A 20,606-nucleotide genomic window follows, 5' to 3' on the forward strand; every position below is an offset into this window, starting at 1 on the left:
TACATTTGTTCCATTGCACATATGCAACACATGACATTCCACTCCTAGCGGTACATGCAGGATGTTTGTCCCATGAACCTAGTTTAATGGCCTTAGCTCCCATGAGTCTCCTGTAGCTCAGTGGTAGAGCATCCGAACTAGCAATCGGAAGGTCTTAGGTTCGACTCCTGAAAGGAGCAATCAGATTTTTTTTCCGAGTATGCCTGCGTCATTTACTGAATAATGCATCATTCTCATTTATTCACCAGGCTTAAAATATTCCATCACACTTATTCCATTGTGCATGTCTGCTTGTTTTATTTTATTTTATTTTTTTGTTGTTGAAAGGACTTACTCTGACTTTTTTCGGTTCTACAGCCATACTCTTTTTTCTTCCCAACTGACCACAAGAGTTGTCTCCCCAAGAGTAAACCTGAAGGGGACAAAATTGATGAACATTGTATTAAAATGCAAACATTATATACTAAGGGAAGGGGGGGGGACTCCCATATTAAGCTATAAGGGTATGTGCTATGTAGGGGGGGGGAAGGGGGGAGGACTCCCATACTTAAGCTGTTGGCTTTCAAACGTGCAGTTTAGTTTGGAATTGAGAATAGAAATGTGTACTTTTAGAAAATAGCCATACCTTCCTCACGGAAGGGATTTTCTCCTAAGACCCCCACCCCCCACCCCTCTGAAAATTCCAATTAAGCTTGAGTTCATACATTCCTTTAATTTTTGGTCTTTGAGCCTTTGGATTTGGACTGCACTTCATGTGTCAGTTGAAATAGAAATCTCAATCTTTTAGTAAAAAATGTTGTGAAACTGTGTAATGTGTGCCTCAACCAACCATGCTTTTCCTCTTTTTATTATTATGCCTCAATCTGTATTTATTTATCAATTTTGTATAATTGTACACTTACCTACAGATGTATTTAATATTTAATATTCTTAGACTTACCACTGCTATTATTTTATCTATTTTTTTTTTATTTTTGTGCTTTTTCACTATACCACCCAGTTAGTTGTTGAAATAACAATTAAACTCATTAACAATAGATGAGCTTGGGAGCTGATGCCTAAAAGGTTGGTGGAGCCAGGCAGCAATCAGGCACGGGGAAGGAGGTATCCATGGCAACCCTGCAAGCAACCACCATCAAAGGCACCATCACACTGAACTCAATCAGCGGAATTACTAACCAAACCCGATACTTACCAAAGGGAGGGTGGAGAGGGAAAAAGGCTTGAAAACAAAGCAAGCAAAATGACCTTTGTCACAGGCCAGCAAGCAAGCAAATGCAATGTAACCATGGGGCATCCCCCAGCAGAGAGCTCAAAGGTCACCCCTAAGACGAAACAAGAGGCGACCGTTGACCGGCATTGTGTTGACTTAAACCTTGCCTAAATCACGTTAAACTACACAAAAAAAGAAGCAGCACAGACCTGAGAGCAGGCAGTTTGAGCCAATGAGTGAAAGGTTCCAGCTGCCAGTTTGATTACACCAGCATCATTGAGAACATCCACACAGCAAGGAAAAAACCTGAAGGAAGAACACACATGAAAAAAGTTGTTGTGCTTCACAAAATTTGATCCTGATAATTAGCCTGCTTAGCAAGTTATTTCCTTTTCAAACGAACATGTGAAGCGAGTGAAATCTTCCAGAGAAACCGTTGTCCAGATTTAATTGAAATCAATACACTTTCCTATCACTAACACAAACAAATTCATCTACCAAGATAAATGTTGTATAATAAACAATAACATTGTACGTATTACTAACAATAGAAAGTTGAACTTATACAGTGTGTGATTACAGAATGCAGGAAAAACAGGTGCAACAAGCTTCGGAACAGTTTAAAGTTGCCCCTTAGCCCAAATGAAAGAAAATGATTGCATTCAAAATTGTCGAGGTCCTACTTGTTGCAAAAATATATTCGCACAGAAAGTTTTGATTTTATCTCAAAATACAACTTTACTGTCCAGTGGTAGGGACATTTCATACCTGTCTTCAGTGTCTCCAAGACCAAGCTGTCCACAGCCTCCCCTCCCCCATGACCAAATCTGAGTGTTTGATCCAGCCACTCTGAATTTGCTAGTACCAGAATCACACAAACAAAGACCAACAAGTCCACATTGTTTGCACGGCTTCTTTGCCATCAGTACCCCTGCAGGATCACGCAAAGCTAACGATCCAGGAACTGATGTAATGAACATGCCGGCAACTGAGCCCATGACTGCACTTGTCAACTTGCTAAGATTTACATCGGATCTAATTAATCTGCTGCCGAAACCACTATAAAACCCAGATGAAATCCTTCCAGCGAGACCCACTTCATCTGTTTTCCTTTCAAGACCAGTTTTAGTAAGAGACTCTTCTGAGTCTGAATCAGTGCTTGTGAAATATGACAAGCTTCCAGAATTTGATGGGCTTGAAGGGAACAGTGGAGATGTTGATGAATACAAAATATTTTCATTTGATTGCGATTCTGAGGACTCATCAGAATGTTCTTGTTTGGCAGACTTGACTTGTTCTATGTTGATGTCAAAATATTTATCAATAATGGCTTCCTCTTGATCTGCAAAATGTGTATCACAGATTGTTAGAGATGACTCATCACCGTGAGTGCTTTCACCTGGAGCTGATTCAGACACCAGTGCACTACAGTCAACATAATCTAATGAATCAAAGTTCTGGATTTCTTTAGGCAATGATTTGTCTTCCCTTTCGTCATGCTCTGGTGTGCTTTGTTTACCTTCCACAGTTTCACAAGTACTCCTGGTATTTTCCCCACTTGATACAGGTTCATAACTAAGATATGTCCTCGTCACAGTTGACTTTGCAACATTTGAGTTACCAGTGGTGTCATGTTTATCAACTTTTGCTTTTTGTGGTGATGTTGTACCACTGTGGTGTTTTGTTGTTGTCTGGTTCTTCTTGAGTGATCCTTTGGAAAGTTTTCTTTGCTTCTTCTTTGCCTTTACCGGCTTTGCTTTCTGGTCAAATCTTGATTCCTCACAAACCATGAATGTTGGACATGGTCGATTCCCTTGCACCATTGCCAAACTGTGGTAGGCACCACACACAATAGAAGTAACATTTCTTCCTGTTAAAAAATCAATTTTCTTGGGTACATTAACTTGCTCTGTCTCTACACCATGTCCAAGTTGACATCCCGTACCCCAAGACCACACTTCCCCTGCAATGGAAAGCGCAAGCGAGTGTGAATCTCCACAGGAAATCTCCTTAATCAACGGTTTCTTCTTTGTTTTGTCTTTCTCTAAAGTACTAGATTCTTGTTTTGTGTGAAGAGTAATACTGTGCTCAAACTGAACCAGAGAAGGTTGGTTTACTAGTTTTATTTCACCAACACCGCATTGTCCACTGGCAGAATCTCCCCAGAAGTAAACCTCGTTGTTTCCGCAAATGACACCGCTGTGATGGCCACCACAAGCGATCACCAACACACGTTTGTCAAGAAAATAATCAACAACTGTTGGTTCGCGGCGCTGTTTAAAATCACCAAGACCAAGCTGACCAAAGGAATTATCGCCTACAGAAAGCAACTGCGAGTTAAACGTGAGAAGTAGTGTGTGATGATTGCCCAAGGCGACCTTTGATATGCCTTCACGTAATGCCACACTTCTTATCCGAGGTTCCAAGTTGGTCGACCTCCAAAAATAAGCAATTCCTTTAGCAAAGTCATCCTTGGTTTCCTCTTTTTCCTCAGTCGTGTTCATTAAAACCTAGCAGTCATTTGCTAGTTTTCTAGCAAAAAAATCATTGTAAAAACATTTTTGTTGTGAGATCGATGTGACAAAGAGAAGTTTTTGTCTTCCTAGTTCCCAGGGTTTGCTCGACCTATCTGAGAGTACGTGTGTACCACGTGATGTAAGCTGAAAAGAGGTGTCCGCTTATAGGAGGTTAAAAACTGTAGTGTTTATGTGTCCGCCTACAGCCCGAAATCAGAGATGCCAACCGCTGAAGATCTGAAATCTGGAGATTTTTCTTCTGAGTACCCCCCTCCCCTTATTACCCTACCCTCCCCCCTAAGAAAAATTGATGCACTAACCCCCCCCCCCCCACCTTGTTGGCACAAAATAATTTAAAATTCGCACAACACGAGCTTTTTTTGTCCTGCTTTTCAATTAGTTGAACGTTTATCCAATCAGAGAGTTGTTTATATTGCAATGATGACAAAAAGCGTATTTTCTTTGGTTTTCGTCAAAGTTTGTGGCAGATTGGGTAAAACAGGTATGCAAATGTAACATGACACAATATTTCTTAAATTTATGGAACATTATAGTTGAAATACTAGCCTATTATGTAAAAAAGGCGCCAAGTCGTTTTTATCCGGGAGATTTAGTCACCCGTACGGGAGACCGGGAGATTCGTTCCGTATCCGGAAGACTCCCGGATAATCCGGGAGAGTTGGCATGAGTGCGAAATAAATATCTACAGTCGACTCCCGATAACTCGAACCTTCAAGAAGGAAATTGAAAAAGGTTCGAGTTATCGAGGGTAAAATTATATAGAAAATGACCTGAAAGGATAGGAAAATTGGTTCGAGTTAGCGCGAGGTTCGAGTTAGCGAGGGTTCGAGTTATCAGGAGTCGACTGTACTAAACTCGTTTCTCGTTCCGTACTGTAAGTTATGGATCTTTGTTTTTTCACGTTGATTTATGGCCGAAGCGCGAAATGAACTCAGCCGCGCACAGTCGACCATCAAATACTGCTTACAAGTCTCAATCGTCGTTTTGGAATCAAACTGAAAGGCACTAGCATGGTTTCAGAGTTATCTCTGTAAGAGAAGTCAGTTCGTACGTGTTGACAACGAGTCTTCAACCAGTCGGGTTCTCCCCCTCCCCGCCCCACCCCATTATGGCGTCCGTCAAGGATCCTTCTTGGTCCTATCCTGTATACACAGCACCCTTAAGTGATGTTCTCAAACGGCATGACACGTCGTATCATTTTTAGACCGATGACAGCCAGATATATATGTCGTCCCAGCTGTCACGCCCTGGTGAACCTGGATACTCCAAATCGAAAGTGAAAACTTACATTATTGACATAAATAGTTGGATGGCAGCCAACAAGCTTTAGCTTAACATCGACAAAACTGAGCTGTTGGTTCTGTACGCTCGTCATCGTCTTTTCCCACAGCTATGTTCTATCTATGCCAAAAACATCCGTGTTTGGTTTGATAACAACCGGCTTTCAATGAACAAGCAAGTGAACTCACTTTGCAAATCAGCTTTTTATCATCTGCGAAATCTAGCTACCATCAGAAGGTTCCTATCTCGCAATCACTGCGAAATTATTATACATGCCTTTATAACTTCTCTAATTGATTACTGTAACTGTCTTCTAACCTGCCTACCACAGCATTTGCTGCAAAAGCTCCAACACGTACAAAACGCCGCGGTCCGTCTTCTTGCGTGCACTAAGAAGCACGATCACATCTTCCCAATACACTCTGTTTTTTTTTATGAGAACATTTTTTATAAGAACGTCAAGGCTGAGATTAACCAAAATTTTAAGAACGTATTAAGAACATTCCTCAGGCTGAGAGTCGATTAAGAACGTTTTTATTTTGCTAATCTGTATAAAAAATCAAGGTAACAAATGGAAAATTAACCAAAATACTTAAGGGCATGTTTTGTATAACATTAACAATGGTGACACACATCTCGGTTTGTCATAATCAGCAGTTCTTGATACCATATCTCAGCAGACAATGCACTTTGATAGGTTTCCTGGTCACGTCCTCATCTATTTACTAAAATACATGTAGTGGATACCATGTAATGTAAGAACATCTTAAAAACGTTTTCAGCCTCAAATCGCAATAAAATATAAGAACGTTCAGCCTCAGCTCCAAAATTAGACGTTCTTATAAAAAAACAGAGTGTATTAAAAGAACTACGTTGGCTGCTAGTTAAATTTAGGCTTTTAAAGCGTACCACGAAGTTGGACCTAAATATTTAACTGACTCTTTAATTAAATATACACCCAGCAGAAGCCTCCGCACCACCAATAAAGAATTGTTAGAGGTTCCCAAGTACAATCTTGAAACCTCTATGGAAAGCACGCTTTTTCAGTCATTGCACCCACACTTTGGAATAATCTACCGGTTGATATAAGAACTACAGCTTGCTTAAGTTCTTTCAAAACCAGAGTAAAGACCTTTTTGTTTAGTCGTTCCTTTAAAATTTTTCTTACTTTGCATATGTTTTAATATTAGTGAGTTTTAATTGTTCGAACTACGACTTTGGTCCAAACTTAGCCCAGGAGAAAAGGGAAGACAGACGTTAACGGCCTTCATGGCCAATATTCGAAAAAAGAGATCTCACTAGCTTGGTGGAGAACGACTTTTGTAATGGCAACTGCCCCACGTGTAGTTGCTAGATTTAAGATGCCTATAGATTGTAAATTTTATAGATATAGATTTGAATTAAGTAAGTATTAAGTACTGGATATAAGTATTATATTATTGTATATAGTAAGCCAATATAGGCTAGCTAGAAGATTGACACTAAAAGCGCTATTGGTTGAATAGTAGAAATAATAAATATGACAACAAGTATATACTCAATAAAAGTGATTGTAAAAGTGACTACAAAGACTTCAACATCGCTTTAAATAATTTGAGGGCAGCATTTCCGCGCTGCAGCGCATAAGTAAGCCTCACTCCCCCAAAGTGGCCATTGTTTTAAAATAGGGAAACAAATTGTCGCTTAATGTTGGAAAATATTCTGAAGTTATAAACGTACGAGCGGTAGGTCTGAGTTAAATAAAACTATGTTAAATATACAATGAAACAGATGCAAACTTTCAAGTAGAACGCAGTTAAAAGTACCCAACGCTAAAAATACAATATTAAATATAAATAGCAATATTGAACTTCATAACACCTAGCACTCCCGCGTTTTGTATTAAAATACAATCCTTAAATTACTCTGTCTCTCTCTCTCCACTTCACGATTCTATAGATTTACATTTAATACCGACTTCATCTGCCAGCTTTTCGACAGTCTTTAAGTTGCTCCAGTCCAGCTTGCGTACATTGTGTTTAAGCTCGAAACCAACTTGTTTGTAATGGCGTTCCAAAACTTTCAAACAGAAACTGCTAATGTTACCTTCACATGGTTTTGGTAATATAACACGATGATGATTGCTGACGACTCGTTCCAGATTATGATGTAGCAAAACAAAGTTATCGCTCAGAGAAAAATTACGATTCGCGCAAATATCCAAGTTATTTCCTGCCGCTTCATGAGACAGACAGTAACTTGTAAGGATGTTTGGAAGCAAAAATTCTCCATAAGGCACATGAAATGTTGTCTGAGGCTCAGACAACACCCATTCCATGTGTTGTGGACCAATCGTGTGGCCGGCTGGGAATCGTTTATTGTACTCCGTTAGATCAGAGCATATCTTCAAATTCCAGTCATATCGATCCCTTTCGAAGTACCAGGCGTAACTGAGGACAGTACTGACTGGACACACTTGACCCTGGCCATGATAAAACTTCTTAAACGCCTCTTCAAAGCTACTTGTATTGAACCTTTTCAATATGTGCTCTCTGCAGTGCGTGAAGGTGTCGCGGTGGATGTAGATTGGAAAAGGGCCCACGAAATCTGCAACATAAGGTAAACCCAACACAACCTCTGTAGTTCTCGCCCAACTTTCAACCCATGGGTCAGGCCTGCTACAATTCCAGCCAATGACTCGTAACTTGGGGCCGTCAAATATCGATGACTCTGTCACTGGTGTGATGAAGGCCACGTCGCCGTCGACCCAACCAACGATGGAGTCATTCGTGTACAAATCAATGAAAAAACTGCTCCAAAGCTGGCGGTTGTAACCTGGTGGCTTTGGCATGCCAGGAAAATCCAACACACTGTTGTCTTTAGGTAGCGGCTCGTAAAACACTTCAAGTTTATAATCTGGAAAGTGTTCCTTGTTTAATCTTGTAATGTTTTGTGCAAACGCATAATCGATCTCTGATTCTTCATCCAACACTATGACTGTCTTCCCGTATGATGGCGGCCAATAGAGAACAGTAGTCCTCAGTAGGTCACAATAATAACGATGTCTGTGCTTTTCCAGTCTGCCAGCCATTCTCACAAACAGTGTGATGCTTGGGATTGTTCTGCTGGTTGAGGGGACTGTGGTTGTTATAATATTTGGGGTGCCTGGGGTACTTGAACTGTTATTAGCCATCAGTTGAAAAGCGATCAAGTATGCTATAACAGCACTGCAAATAAAGCAGCTTAGGAGAAGGAATTTGCACGTGGAGGGGGTGCGCCATTGTCGGTAAAGCATTTCTTTCATAAATTTCTGATATATATTTCTGGTTTTCGTTGTCACGGACACCAGCCTGCAAAAGAAAGCAAGAATTACACACATTGATTCACTACGAAACATTTTGGAAGCTGAAAAAGCCGTAACTATTTTCAGAACCTAAAAAAGCTAAGCGAATAAGAAAAGTCCCTACTTTGCAAACTACCATTGTCTCAGAGTGTGTATCAAAGACGGCTTTCCACACGTCCTATGACAATTTTTCAAGGCGGTTTTTTCAGTTTTTTTTTCAGCTCGAAAAGATATTTACCGCCTCAAAAGTTCGGATTAAAAAATTGTGAAGAAGATATAGAGTTTTCTTTCGTGAAAGATCACCTCAAACTTTTGCAACGCTGAAAACCTAATTCCTTTTGTTTTCGTCCTGGCAAATGCGTGGTTAACAGCACGCAAACGGCCAGCTAGCCTTTTCGAAAAGCCAACAGCAACTCTTAATTTCGCAGCCTGTTGTATGGGTTCATATTCTGGAAAGCTGCAGGATAATTGCAGTGCGAACGAATCATCAAGGCCAGGAAATTGGAGAGAGAAACTCCTTCGCCCCATCTCCCTAGTCTCTCTCGTTTTTTCCCACTCGCACTTTTCACTTGTATTTCGTACGCACCACGTTATTTCTCGCGCCACTCCCAACTTCGCAACGTTTTGAACAGGCTGCTAAAATTCCGTTCTCTAAACATTTCAAAAAAAGGTAATTTACAGCTAAAGAATCTGAACCGATCGGGTTGCAATAGGTTACACAAACACCATTTAATTTCTTCTTTTGCTACTACTTATACGTTCTGCGCATCTCGGGAAAGTCCGAGAAAGTCGGCTTTCTTAGAGGGACAGTGCCACCTGTTTTTATAGTCACTATTAATAGCCAAAAAACGTATTTGTTTCAATTTGTTTACAATTACCCTACAAGTGCACAGAAACTACTATTAATTATGTTTGGCTGCGGATGGCTAGGATGGAAGTGGATTGCAAAATTGAAAAATTTGGTTCTTCCTTTGTATATTAGAGAAGTCACTAAAAATCTATTATGGTTTGTTCTTTCTACGAGAAAAGCCTTAAAATTTTCTTCCCGATGTAGAAAGAGCAATTTCATCTTACAAAACAGGTTCTTTGACAAATATTTAAGCAGCTCTGACCATAATACAGCAAAACGTCCGTGACAGTACCCCTTTAACGGAGTTCTAGGCCCCTTTTCAGCCGACGTTTGGGAGCGCGTTGCGTGACGAGCCCAAACGGAAAATACGGCGGTGCCTGCTAAAACAGAGATATTTTTGCGTGGTTTATAACTACACCGGTAAAGCAGATCTTGGCGAGAAGAAAATTAGGGGTAGCCACGCATTTTCAGAGATAATTAAGCTTCAATTTGAGAAAAACATGCTATAAATTGCTTTATATTTTGGCGCTTTTTAGACTTATTATTTCTTAATTATCTCAAAACCAAAATGAAATAGAATGAAATAAAAACGTAAACGTTACAGTAAAAAAGACAAGTTTTCTCCATTTTAAAAAAGGGATTTATTCATTTACTGGAAAAATAGCCTGCTAAAAGTTGGTTACCATGGTAACATCAAAGGCAATGAACGCTAACCGACCACATCAATTTTTTGCCACATAACTTTCTCAAAAGGTTCTGTAGTTTCAGCGCGTTTGTTCAAATATTAAAAAGTTATTTCAGGTTTAAAATCCCCATGGGAAGAATTCCCCCACCCCCTCTCCCCGGTCTAAATAGGACTAATAAATACTATTAAAACAACCAATTTCAGTGTAATGAAGTAGAGTTCTCTGTATTAAATCAACTTTTAAAATTGTTTCAGTTAGTTTCCAACAGTTTCCAACACAATGACAAAATCAGAATCAGAAAAAAGTTCACTACAAAAAGGTGTAAACATTTATCATATCCTTGTTCCCAGGGCAAAAACACAATTTTGTTAGAAGCATCACTCCAATATTTCCTGAGATATTCTTGATTTTGTGATTTATCTTTGTACTGAAACGATGTGAGACATCATCAGTTTTTGAACAAAAACTTGAATATACCCAGAACGAGAGAATACATTTCAGAAACGAAAAAGCCATTATTTGTCACTTTAAACTGCCTTTCAAAAAAGCATAGGATTTTTTTTCTTACTTTATAGGCAGTTTAACCACTTGATAATTGTGTTTCCCACTGATGAAATCCTCTTTCAGAAAAGTCACTGGATTAAATCTTTATCGTTTGTTTTCGGGTTATTGAACAGGTTAAGGATATTCTTGATATAAACTTAGGTTATTTCTCCATAACTCTATCGCGATTCAAGCCACATAAACTAAGTGATCTGTATGTCTGGTTTAAAATAAATGTTTCTCTGTTTATAAGAGGTGACTATTTTTAAGCATTGGATTGAACATAGTTAATTAAAGGCAATGGTTATGAAACCTGACAAACTTCTTTGTTATATGTTTTTGTTTGCTTTATTGGCCTTGACCCTGCACAAACAACAATAGAATTTGGAATGTGTTGGAGCAACTGGCCAATCGAAACGTTTTTGTTAAGATATTCAACTGCGGTGTGAACGTTTAAACAAAGGATTGTGCAGGGTCGCGGCCCTTCCAACATAAATTGCAGCACCATTGTTTTCTTGCAAGGTTTCATAACCAGTCCCTCGAGTACCTATCGATTGAAGGACGTAAGCTTATGTACTGACAGTTTTAATATATACAGCTATTTCAATTAACGTTGTCGGTTCAAAGCGTGAAGCTAAAAGACAGGACCGAAATTTTACGTGTGATTTTTATGAATAAATTCATCAAAATCAGTCATGCCTGGAGAAAACAATAGGTTGTAATTAGCAGTACAATGACCTGCACGTGCATGAATGATTTTGATGAAATTATTCCTAAAAAAAATCCCACAAAACATTGCGGTCTTGTCTTTTAGCTTTATTTTAATCCGACAACGTTAATTGAAATGGCTGTATATATATTTAGCCAAGCCTAAAAACGGAGCTCCAATTTTTTTCATGGAATTTATAAAAATCTGCTTAGTGTATAAACGTAATAACCTTAACTTACCAGTTCCTCATCCTTTCTGCAGTTGTATTTTTAGTGCATGCCCAGACAATACCAATGCAATGCAGAGGGCAAATTTTTTTTGGAATGCTGATTTGTTACAGTGGAGGCTGGCTGAACACGCCAGTTCTACATTCCGTTGGTTTCTTAATTTTGTGTCCAAAAACAACGACTTCTTTCAAGTTCTTTGGAGTTCGACTTTTTAAGCCGGGTTGTTTGTACCACAAATACATGGAAATCAAGTGCTGCAGCTAGAAAGGGAATTCCTAAACGTTAGTTTTCGCGCTTCTTACAGGAATTAGCAAAAGCCGGATTATTTGTGTCAAAGCTAAAAACTTGGACAGGATTGACATTTGTTCAGTTGACAAACTGAAATCAGTCATGGCGACCATGCAAGTGCTTTCAACTCGCTACTTCTTCTTACAACGAATGATAACTGAGCATAACAGTGTCCTTTTGGTGGGAGGAAGGAGTAGGTCAAATTTTGTGGAAGAAATTAAGTTCCTTCTTTAGATCCACCGTTTGCTATTTTTATATCGATCTATTTTCTCGGATTTTCAAGCGGTAGGAATTGGATAGCCTGACATTAAGTTTTACCGTTGTTAGTTTACTCCTGAATTAAACTGATATTCTATCTTCATTACATGACTGTGTAAAATTTACAACTCAGTCAATATTTCTTCTACTGAAATCTAAATAAACGTCAAGAAAAGGAGAACAAGGGGAAATAACCCTTGGTTGCTTGGCACAGATGTTTAAGAATGTTTACAACTGAATGAGAGCCGTGCGGTGCGAACGAAACTGCCCCGAAATAAAAATTCAAAAATTAGTTTCTCCACGAAAATTTCTCCTATCGAAACGATTGAAGTACATTTGTAAAGCTTGAAACACGTGAAATAAGGAAAAATTATTGATTGTTGCTCGGAAACGCATTAGACTAGTAAACGGCTAGCAAGTTGCCTTGCGTTCAAGTTAACAGAGAAAGAAAAACTCACCGTCGTTTGCTCATATTCTCCGCAAAACCTTAAATTAGGTCATTTCACTTTGTTGTTTTTCGGAGGACGGCAAAAAAATGTACCAAAATTCAAAATACACGTGCGGAGCGATTGTTTTTGTTGTTCATTTTCAGCCATGTTGCTGTAGTCGTCGTTGCTTAACAGGGTTCCCTGATATATTTTGCGCTCGGATAAAAATGTCTGAAAAATCATATCTCAGTCAATATTGCTCCTACTAAAAAACTTTACTAAAATTTAGACTTCAACGCTTAGTTGTGGCCCGAAATATTAGAGCGTTTAAAACTTGTGCGTGTTTATACAGTGCAAGCGCATGGAAGCAGAGCGGCGCAAAGGCATTGCATGTACACGGCTTCAAAACCAAATGTTAAAAAAATAATTTCTCTGCGAATATTGGTGGTATTAAAACGTTTAATGTATCTGTGTTAAGCTTGAAACACGTAACATAAAGAAAAATTATCGATTGTTGCCTGGGAGAAAGAATTTTCGTTTACAAATGATTTGAAAACTGCCATCGAATTACACGTCATGATAAAATTTTTTTGTGTAAGAGCAAGTTACCGGCCCGGGGGAAAATGTTTGGAAATTGAAAACCATGGCCGCACGAGCGTCGATTCCGACTGAATTGGACAACTCACAGGCTAGCGATCAGGAAGATTCCGCTTTGCCTACAAATTCTGATTCTTTGGAATTAAAATCAAATGGTCCATCTTGTTCTCACTGTCATAAACCACAGCGTTTTCGCTCGGACAAAGCTACTTAGACTTCCATCTGCTTTCATCCGCGACTAGTTTCAGCTTACATTCTTACTTTTTGCGAGACTTAAGCTTATATTTTTGTTTTGTTTTCGTTTTCACTCACTCTACACGATAGCATTCGCTTACCTCGCTCTGTCCTTTCCTTGTTTTCGTTTCTACTCCTCGGTTTCGTTGGCCACACTTTCGCATATTTTGCAACACACACTATAAACGCTTCGCAAAACGGTCAGTGTAAAATGCAGACTGCAGACTGGGGGTAAAATGCAGACTGAACACTGCAGACCAGGGGTAAAATGCAGACTAAATTAATATAAATTTTGTTTGGTTGGGCAGGTTGTATCCCGGAAAGTATTCATTCATTTTAAACCGTAAGAACTGTTTTCATTTTCTACGATTTTTTCGCAAGTTCTAAATTCCTTTCTCGTTATCTGTGCAACAGAAATCTTTTCATATTAAAATTCTACATTTACTTAGCTTTCTATAGAGACAAAAATAACCTCGATAGGACATATATTTACCGAGATACGAATTTTTGAGTCTTCTGTACTTGGTTTGTTTACAACGTAATTAATTCACGGCGGACGGTACTTCCATCCGCACACTTTAAATTCACCGATATACAGTATTTCGAAAGCACATCGCCAAATGCATTTTTTTTTTTTCAAAACTAGAACATGTAAATATCTTGTTGAGCGGTTTTTCTCTTTATTTCGAAGCGAATTCATAGAGAAATAATTTTTGAAAGTATTGGTAGAAGTAGGGCGCCGTCCCCAAAAGTCACGCAGTGAAATCTTAAATTTTTTTCGCAAGCCTCAAATTCCTTTTTTGCTAATGACGCTACAGATATCGTTCTGGAATTCTACACTTACTTAGCTTTCTATACAGACCAAAATCGGCTCGAGTGTTTTAACTTTAAAAAGATAGTCTTTATAATTTAGTCTGCATTTTACCCCGAGTCTGCATTTTACCCTTCCAGTCTGCAGTCTGCATTTTACACTGACCGCTTCACAAAATGCATTTTCCTTCCCTTCTTACACCATGGTAACCACTGTTTTATTTTACAGGGATTCATGGCGTCGCTTCCAATTACGCAACTGGCTGACTCGTCGAATAAAACACACGAACTTTGCATTCCAGCATATGGTTATAGCCGTTCTTTCACCAGCGTTACTAAGCTGTTCCAGTCTTTTTTATTCTGCGTATCTGGCTAATCATGGGAGTGCTCTTACGTCAAGTATTTGCGCTCACTGTGGACACGAGCACGCGGCTACAAAATTTTGTCTTACTTATAATTACGCACCTATGGAAATTGAATTTTTACTTGATTTTCTTGAGCGTACACGCCACGGTGTGATTCCACCACCGCTATTTCTTTCCGTAATTCGCTTATGCGATTATCTTATGATAGATCAAGACATCATTTACGCAATGATTCAATTGTATTTACCAGGGCATTTCCGACGCCCTTCAGCGTACACACGAGCACTTGTAGATACATTTATAATACTAGTTACAGTAATTTAGGTCGGCACTTTGCCGCAACTTACCTGGACGAAAATTCTTTATTTTACTTTTTCTTTTGTCTTTCAGGGGGAAACCGGGTGCTGTTGTGCGGAACGCCCTGAACTACGCTGCGAAGATCGCCTTAGTTCTCGCGTTCCTCCTGTCGGCAATCACTGGTGCTGCCTTGTTGCCACACTTAGAGCTGAACCAGTTCGTGTGGAATGGCGAGGTAGCATCGGCTGCCGGTAGGTGGACGCATGTTCCCGCTACAATAGCTCTCCGCGTTTCTTCCTGTAAACTATTTTTCATTCAATTTCTTCGTACACTTATTATTTAACTCCTTGATTACTTACATCATTCGCCACAGACTTCACTATGTCGGCCAATCAAAAACGAAAGCCTCGTGCCCACAGACGCGCAGCGCGCTTAGCAGCGTTTCTGAAAACAAAATGTTTCATTTGTTTCGATGATCCCGATGCAGGTATTCCTTCGCAGGAGTGAAAAGCACCGTTTCCCTCCTGCCACATACAAAAGCGGTTATTTATATTCTGGGTGGGAACACGTAAAGCTACGCATGCTTTCATTTTAATCTTTAAGGATTAAGCCGCAATATTTCAGTAATTACCACGCCAATGTGACACCTTTGTGTTAAACTCTTTCCTTTCTTTTAATTTTTTTTCCGCAACAGGAGTTGCTTGAACTAAGCGTGGGGAAATGTTATACAATAAAAATAGACTCTTTTCAAAGTAAACGTTTCAAAGTTGTTTTTATTAAATTTGGTCCTTATTCGGATACTTTAATCATTAAACGGTATTTCATTGCTGATAATTACTCTCAAATATTGCGGTTTGAATAACAATAATTTTAGTGTGTAGCTTTTCTATTTACTTGTGTTTTATTAAGACAATTAAGGTGAATCGTATAATGAAAGTCACCAACAAGAGACACTTTGCCTTCTTAGCTGGACTTCTTGGAACTGTTCAGATCACAGGCGGCCCAAGCTCAAGCTGTGAGCTGTGGTGATCATATTGCGTAATAGCGGCCACGGCGCAAATTTAACAGTTTGTATGGGAATATTTACGATCGGGTTTAGGAGGTAAAAATTCCGAAAATTTCTCAATAAGTTTCCTGGGTTTCACACTCCTAAGATTGAGGAGTGTGAAACCCAGGAAACAAAAACTCGCTAAAATGACCTCAAATCAGCAAAAGGAGACAGAGAAACAACAAACAGTACACCGCATACACAAGGTATTTCATTTTTATTGAGAAATTTTCGGAATTTTTACCTCCTAAACCCGATCGTAAATATTCCCATACAAACTCTTAAATCGCTATTAGACCTATTACACAATATGATCACCACAACTCACAGCTTGAGCTTGGGCCGCCTGTGTTCAGATTATCCTTAAATGTGCTTTACAGACACAAGTGACACAGTTGAAACCGTGTTAGTCATATCTTTCAACGCAATAGTTTGTTGTAGACATAATTTTAGTTATGCTGATCAAAAGTTGTTTTCTCCTGGTACCAATTCAATGTGAAGCAAAAGTTTGTTTTGAAGTCTTGTTTTGAAGTATTTCCGCGGAAACCGTACCAAAATAAAGCAACGGGAGAAATATAAAGATTACAGTGAATATTTGTATCGATAAAAACTACACATTCACAATCATTAGTTTGTTACATACTCGGATGAAGTTTCAGGCAGTGTTCAGTGTTCTTGTTGTAAAACAACAACTTTCCAAGAAGAAAGGCGGTACTACAAGTCGACGCCTATTTCCATAAATTAAGGTGTACGTGTATACAACTTTCAGCTACCTTATTAAAAATACAGTACGTGGTTACAGAACAAAAGTGTTGACATTGACAGTCACCTTCAAATGAAAAGATCTAAAGATTATTTTTTATTAAAATAAATACAGTAAAAACTAACTTAAATAACAAGATATCGGCTGGTATAGATTCGGTAAGAAACACTGAATATCTTTACTACAAAACGATAAAAAACAAGAAGGATGGCCATTTCCAGGTTAATGCTGGCGAAAGGTTAACTTAAGGTCAGATACAATAAATTACGGCTTGATCTTAAGTAAACAATGTATTGTTTACGAGGAAAAACTTATTTTAAACATAATTGTTATAAGATGGATCAACTTCCTGGGAAACAATCCAAAACAGAACACCTGCTTATACCAAATCTATACCAGGAGAAAACAACATTTGATCAGTGCTAGATCAGCATTATACTAAAACATAAATAGAAGGACAAACCATTGAACTTTTTAATATTTTTATCCCTTTGATTCGAATATTCCCATAAATAACGCATATGTTGTATCGCTTCCCAACACCGAACAACAGATAAACCCAAGTAAACCAATAATAAAATATCACAAGAGTGAGTTTCTACATTGTTCGTATTTTTTTGTTTAACATAATGACGGGTGGGGGGGGGGGGGGGGGTCCGACAAAGGTTCATATTTGATACCAAAACAAATCCCAACTTCAGAGTTTGTCTGCCCAAAAAAATCCCTACTTTTTTTAGCAAAAAAAAAAAAAACCAATCCCTCAGTGTTTTTGCATCAGCAAATTTTATTATTCATCTTCTGGAAAGCTAAAACATGCCAACTTCAACTTTGGTTTTGATAAAAAACAAAACTTTACAAAAACAAATACAAAAAGCTCGCATGACTGTCATAGTGTCTTTTCATCCTTTCTTCTGCCGGTAATTACTTTTCAAATAGATTACAATCTCAGGAATATCCCGTAATACCACACAAGCAGTAAATTGCGCTTATGCTATTGTTGATTTGAGCTGATGAAAAATACAATACCCAAAAAAATCCCTGTGTTGTTTTCGAGACCCAAAAAAATCCCGGCGTCTTTCATAGACCCCAAAAAAATCCCTTTTGGCCAAAATGTCAGACCCAAAAAAATCCTTCGGACCCCCCCGTCATTAAAATATGTGAGTGGGGCCCCTGGGCATAAATAGTTGGATGGCAGCCAACAAGCTTAAGCTTCACAATGACAGAACTGAGCTGTTGGTTCTGTACGCTCGTCATCGTCCTTCCCCACACCTATGTTCTATCTATGCCAAAAACATCCGTGTTTGGTTTGATAACAACCGGCTTTCAATGAACAAGCAAGTGCACTCACTTTGCAAATCAGCTTTTTATCATCTGCGAAATCTAGCTACCATCAGAAGGTTCCTATCTCACAACTACTGCGAAATTCTTATACGTGCCTTTATTACTTCCCGAATTGATTACTGTAACTCTCTTCTATCCGGCCTTCCACAGCATTTGCTGCAAAAGCTCCAACACGTACAAAACGCCGCGGTCCGTCTTCTTGCGTACACTAAGAAGCACGATCACATCTTCCCAATTTAGGCTTTTAAAGCGTACCACGAAATTGGACCTAAATATTTAACTGTCCCTTTAATTAAATATACACCCAGCAGAAGCCTTCGCTCCACCAATAAAGAATCGTTAGAGGTTCCCAAGTAAGAAAGCGCGCTTTTTCAGTCATTGCACCCACACTTTGGAATAATCTACCGGTAGATATAAGAACTACAGCTTGCTTAAGTTCTTTCAAAACCAGAGTTAAGACCTTTTTGTTTAGTCGTTCCTTTAAAATTTTTCTTACTTTGCATATGTTTTAATATTAGTGAGTTTTAGTTGTTCAGTCGAACTACGACTTTGGTCCAAACTTTGCCCAGGAGACAGAGGAAGATAGACGTTAACGGCCTTCATGGCCAATCTTAGAAAAAGAGATCTCACTAGCTTGGTGGAGAACGACTTTTGTAATGGCAACTGCCCCACGTGTAGTTGCTAGATTTAAGATGCCTATAGATTGTAAATTTTATAGATATAGATTTGAATTAAGTAAGTATTAAGTACTGGATATAAGTATTATATTATTGTATATAGTAAGCCAATATAGGCTAGCTAGAAGATTGACACTAAAACCGCTATTGGTTGAATAGTAGAAATAATAAATATGACAACAAGTATATACTCAATAAAAGTGGTTGTAAAAGTGACTACAAAGTCTTCAGCATCGCTTTAAATGATTTGAGGGCAGCATTTCCGCGCTGCAGCGCATAACTAAGCCTCGCTCCCCCAAAGTGGCCATTGTTTTAAAATAGGGCAACAAATTGTCGCTTAATCTTGGAAAATATTCTGAAGTAATAAACGTACGAGCGGTAGGTCTGAGTTAAATAAAACTATGTTAAATATACAATGAAACAGATGCAACTGAACTTTCAAGTAGAACGCAGTTAAAAGTACCCAACGCTAAAAATACAATATTAAATATAAATAGCAATATTGAACTTCATAACACCTAGCACTCCCGGGTTTTGTATTAAAATACAATCCTTAAATTGCTCTCTCTCTCCACTTCACGATTCTATAGATTTACATTTAATACCGACTTCATCTGCCAGCTTTTCGACAGTCTTTAAGTTGCTCCAGTCCAGCTTGCGTACATTGTGTTTAAGCTCGAAACCAACTTGTTTGTAATGGCGTTCCAAAACTTTCAAACAGAAACTGCTAATGTTACCTTCACATGGTTTTGGTAATATAACACGATGATGATTGCTGACGACTCGTTCCAGATTATGATGTAGCAAAACAAAGTTATCGCTCAGAGAAAAATTACGATTCGCGCAAATATCCAAGTTATTTCCTGCCGCTTCATGAGACAGACAGTAACTTGTAAGGATGTTTGGAAGCAAAAATTCTCCATAAGGCACATGAAATGTTGTCTGAGGCTCAGACAACACCCATTCCATGTGTTGTGGACCAATCGTGTGGCCGGCTGGGAATCGTTTATTGTACTCCGTTAGATCAGAGCATATCTTCAAATTCCAGTCATATCGATCCCTTTCGAAGTACCAGGCATAACTGAGGACAGTACTGACTGGACACACTTCACCCTGGCCATGATAAAACTTCTTAAACGCCTCTTCAAAGCTAGTTGTATTGAACTTTTTCAATATGTGCTCTCTGCAGTGCGTGAAGGTGTCGCGGTGGATGTAGATTGGAAAAGGGCCCACGAAATCTGCAACATAAGGTAAACCCAACGCAACCTCTGTAGTTCTCGCCCAACTTTCAACCCATGGGTCAGGCCTGCTACAATCCCAGCCAATGACTCGTAACTTGGGGCCGTCAAATATCGATGACTCTGTCACTGGTGTGATGAAGGCCACGTCGCCGTCGACCCAACCAACGATGGAGTCATTCGTGTACAAATCAATGAAAAAACTGCTCCAAAGCTGGCGGTTGTAACCTGGTGGCTTCGGCATGCCAGGAAAATCCAACACACTGTTGTCTTTAGGTAGCGGCTCATAAAACACTTCAAGTTTATAATCTGGAAAGTGTTCCTTGTTTAATCTTGTAATGTTTTGTGCAAACGCATAATCGATCTCTGATTCTTCATCCAACACTATGACTGTCTTCCCGTATGATGGCGGCCAATAGAGAACAGTAGTCCTCAACAGGTCACAATAATAACGATGTCTGTGCTTTTCCAGTCTGCCAGCCATTCTCACAAACAGTGTGATGCTTGGGATTGTTCTGCTAGTTAAGGGGACCGTGGTTGTCATGATAGCTGGGGTGCCTGGGGTACTTAAACTGTCGTTAAAACTGTACCAGGAGCGTTTTTTGTTATTAACCATCAGCTGAAAATCGACCTCTATTAAACCCAAAGCGATCAAGTATGCTATGACAGAACTGCAAATAAAGCAGCTTAGGAGAAGGAATTTGCACGTGGAGGGAATGCGCCACTGTCGGTAAAGCATATCTTCCATATATTTCTGACAGCTGCTTGTGTACTTTCGTTGTCACGGACACCGGCCTGCAAAAGAGAGCAACACACATTGATTCACTACGAACATTTTGAAGCTGAAAAATCCATAACTATTTTCAGAAACTAAAAAACTAAGCCAATAAAAAA

The 20,606-nt window shown here is 39.0% G+C and overlaps 3 protein-coding genes across 10 annotated transcripts in view; all 3 read right to left on the bottom strand.

Moving 5' to 3' along the window:
• The window catches only part of LOC146481264 (alsin-like), a 74,535-nt gene extending 70,722 nt beyond the window's left edge, over positions 1-3,813 (bottom strand). For all 8 annotated transcript variants that reach the window (XR_014864550.1, XR_014864551.1, XM_085108883.1 and 5 more), the window contains exons 1-3: positions 1,982-3,813; positions 1,423-1,519; positions 335-412 (exon numbers count right to left, since the gene is read on the bottom strand). Coding sequence is in view for 6 of the 8 variants with exons in the window: in XM_085108883.1 (XP_084965009.1) it covers positions 335-412; positions 1,423-1,519; positions 1,982-3,717 (1,911 nt within the window). In the remaining 2 variants the exon portion in view is untranslated. The remainder of the gene's footprint in view (positions 1-334; positions 413-1,422; positions 1,520-1,981) is intronic.
• Positions 3,814-5,548: 1,735 nt separating this feature from the next.
• Positions 5,549-8,259, bottom strand: LOC146481267 (uncharacterized). Its single transcript, XM_085108936.1, has one exon. It carries the CDS (start codon positions 8,201-8,203, stop codon positions 6,956-6,958), a length of 1,248 nt encoding a protein of 415 aa, XP_084965062.1. The 5' UTR covers positions 8,204-8,259; the 3' UTR covers positions 5,549-6,955.
• A 10,790-nt stretch (positions 8,260-19,049) lies between these two features.
• Positions 19,050-20,501, bottom strand: LOC146481268 (uncharacterized). Its single transcript, XM_085108927.1, has one exon. The coding sequence runs from the start codon at positions 20,458-20,460 to the stop codon at positions 19,051-19,053; it is 1,410 nt and encodes a 469-aa protein (XP_084965053.1). The 5' UTR covers positions 20,461-20,501; the 3' UTR covers position 19,050.
• Positions 20,502-20,606: the final 105 nt, after the last annotated feature.

This window comes from Pavona decussata, unplaced genomic scaffold (genome assembly GCF_977016875.1).
Source record: "Pavona decussata unplaced genomic scaffold, jaPavDecu1.1 SCAFFOLD_51, whole genome shotgun sequence".
In the NCBI taxonomy this organism is placed as follows: Eukaryota; Metazoa; Cnidaria; class Anthozoa; order Scleractinia; family Agariciidae; genus Pavona; species Pavona decussata.

Excerpts from the sequence above, each read along its gene's own strand:
- LOC146481268 (XM_085108927.1), bottom strand. The coding sequence starts at position 20,460 with ATGGAAGATATGCTTTACCGACAGTGGCGCATTCCCTCCACGTGCAAA.
- LOC146481267 (XM_085108936.1), bottom strand. The coding sequence starts at position 8,203 with ATGGCTAATAACAGTTCAAGTACCCCAGGCACCCCAAATATTATAACA.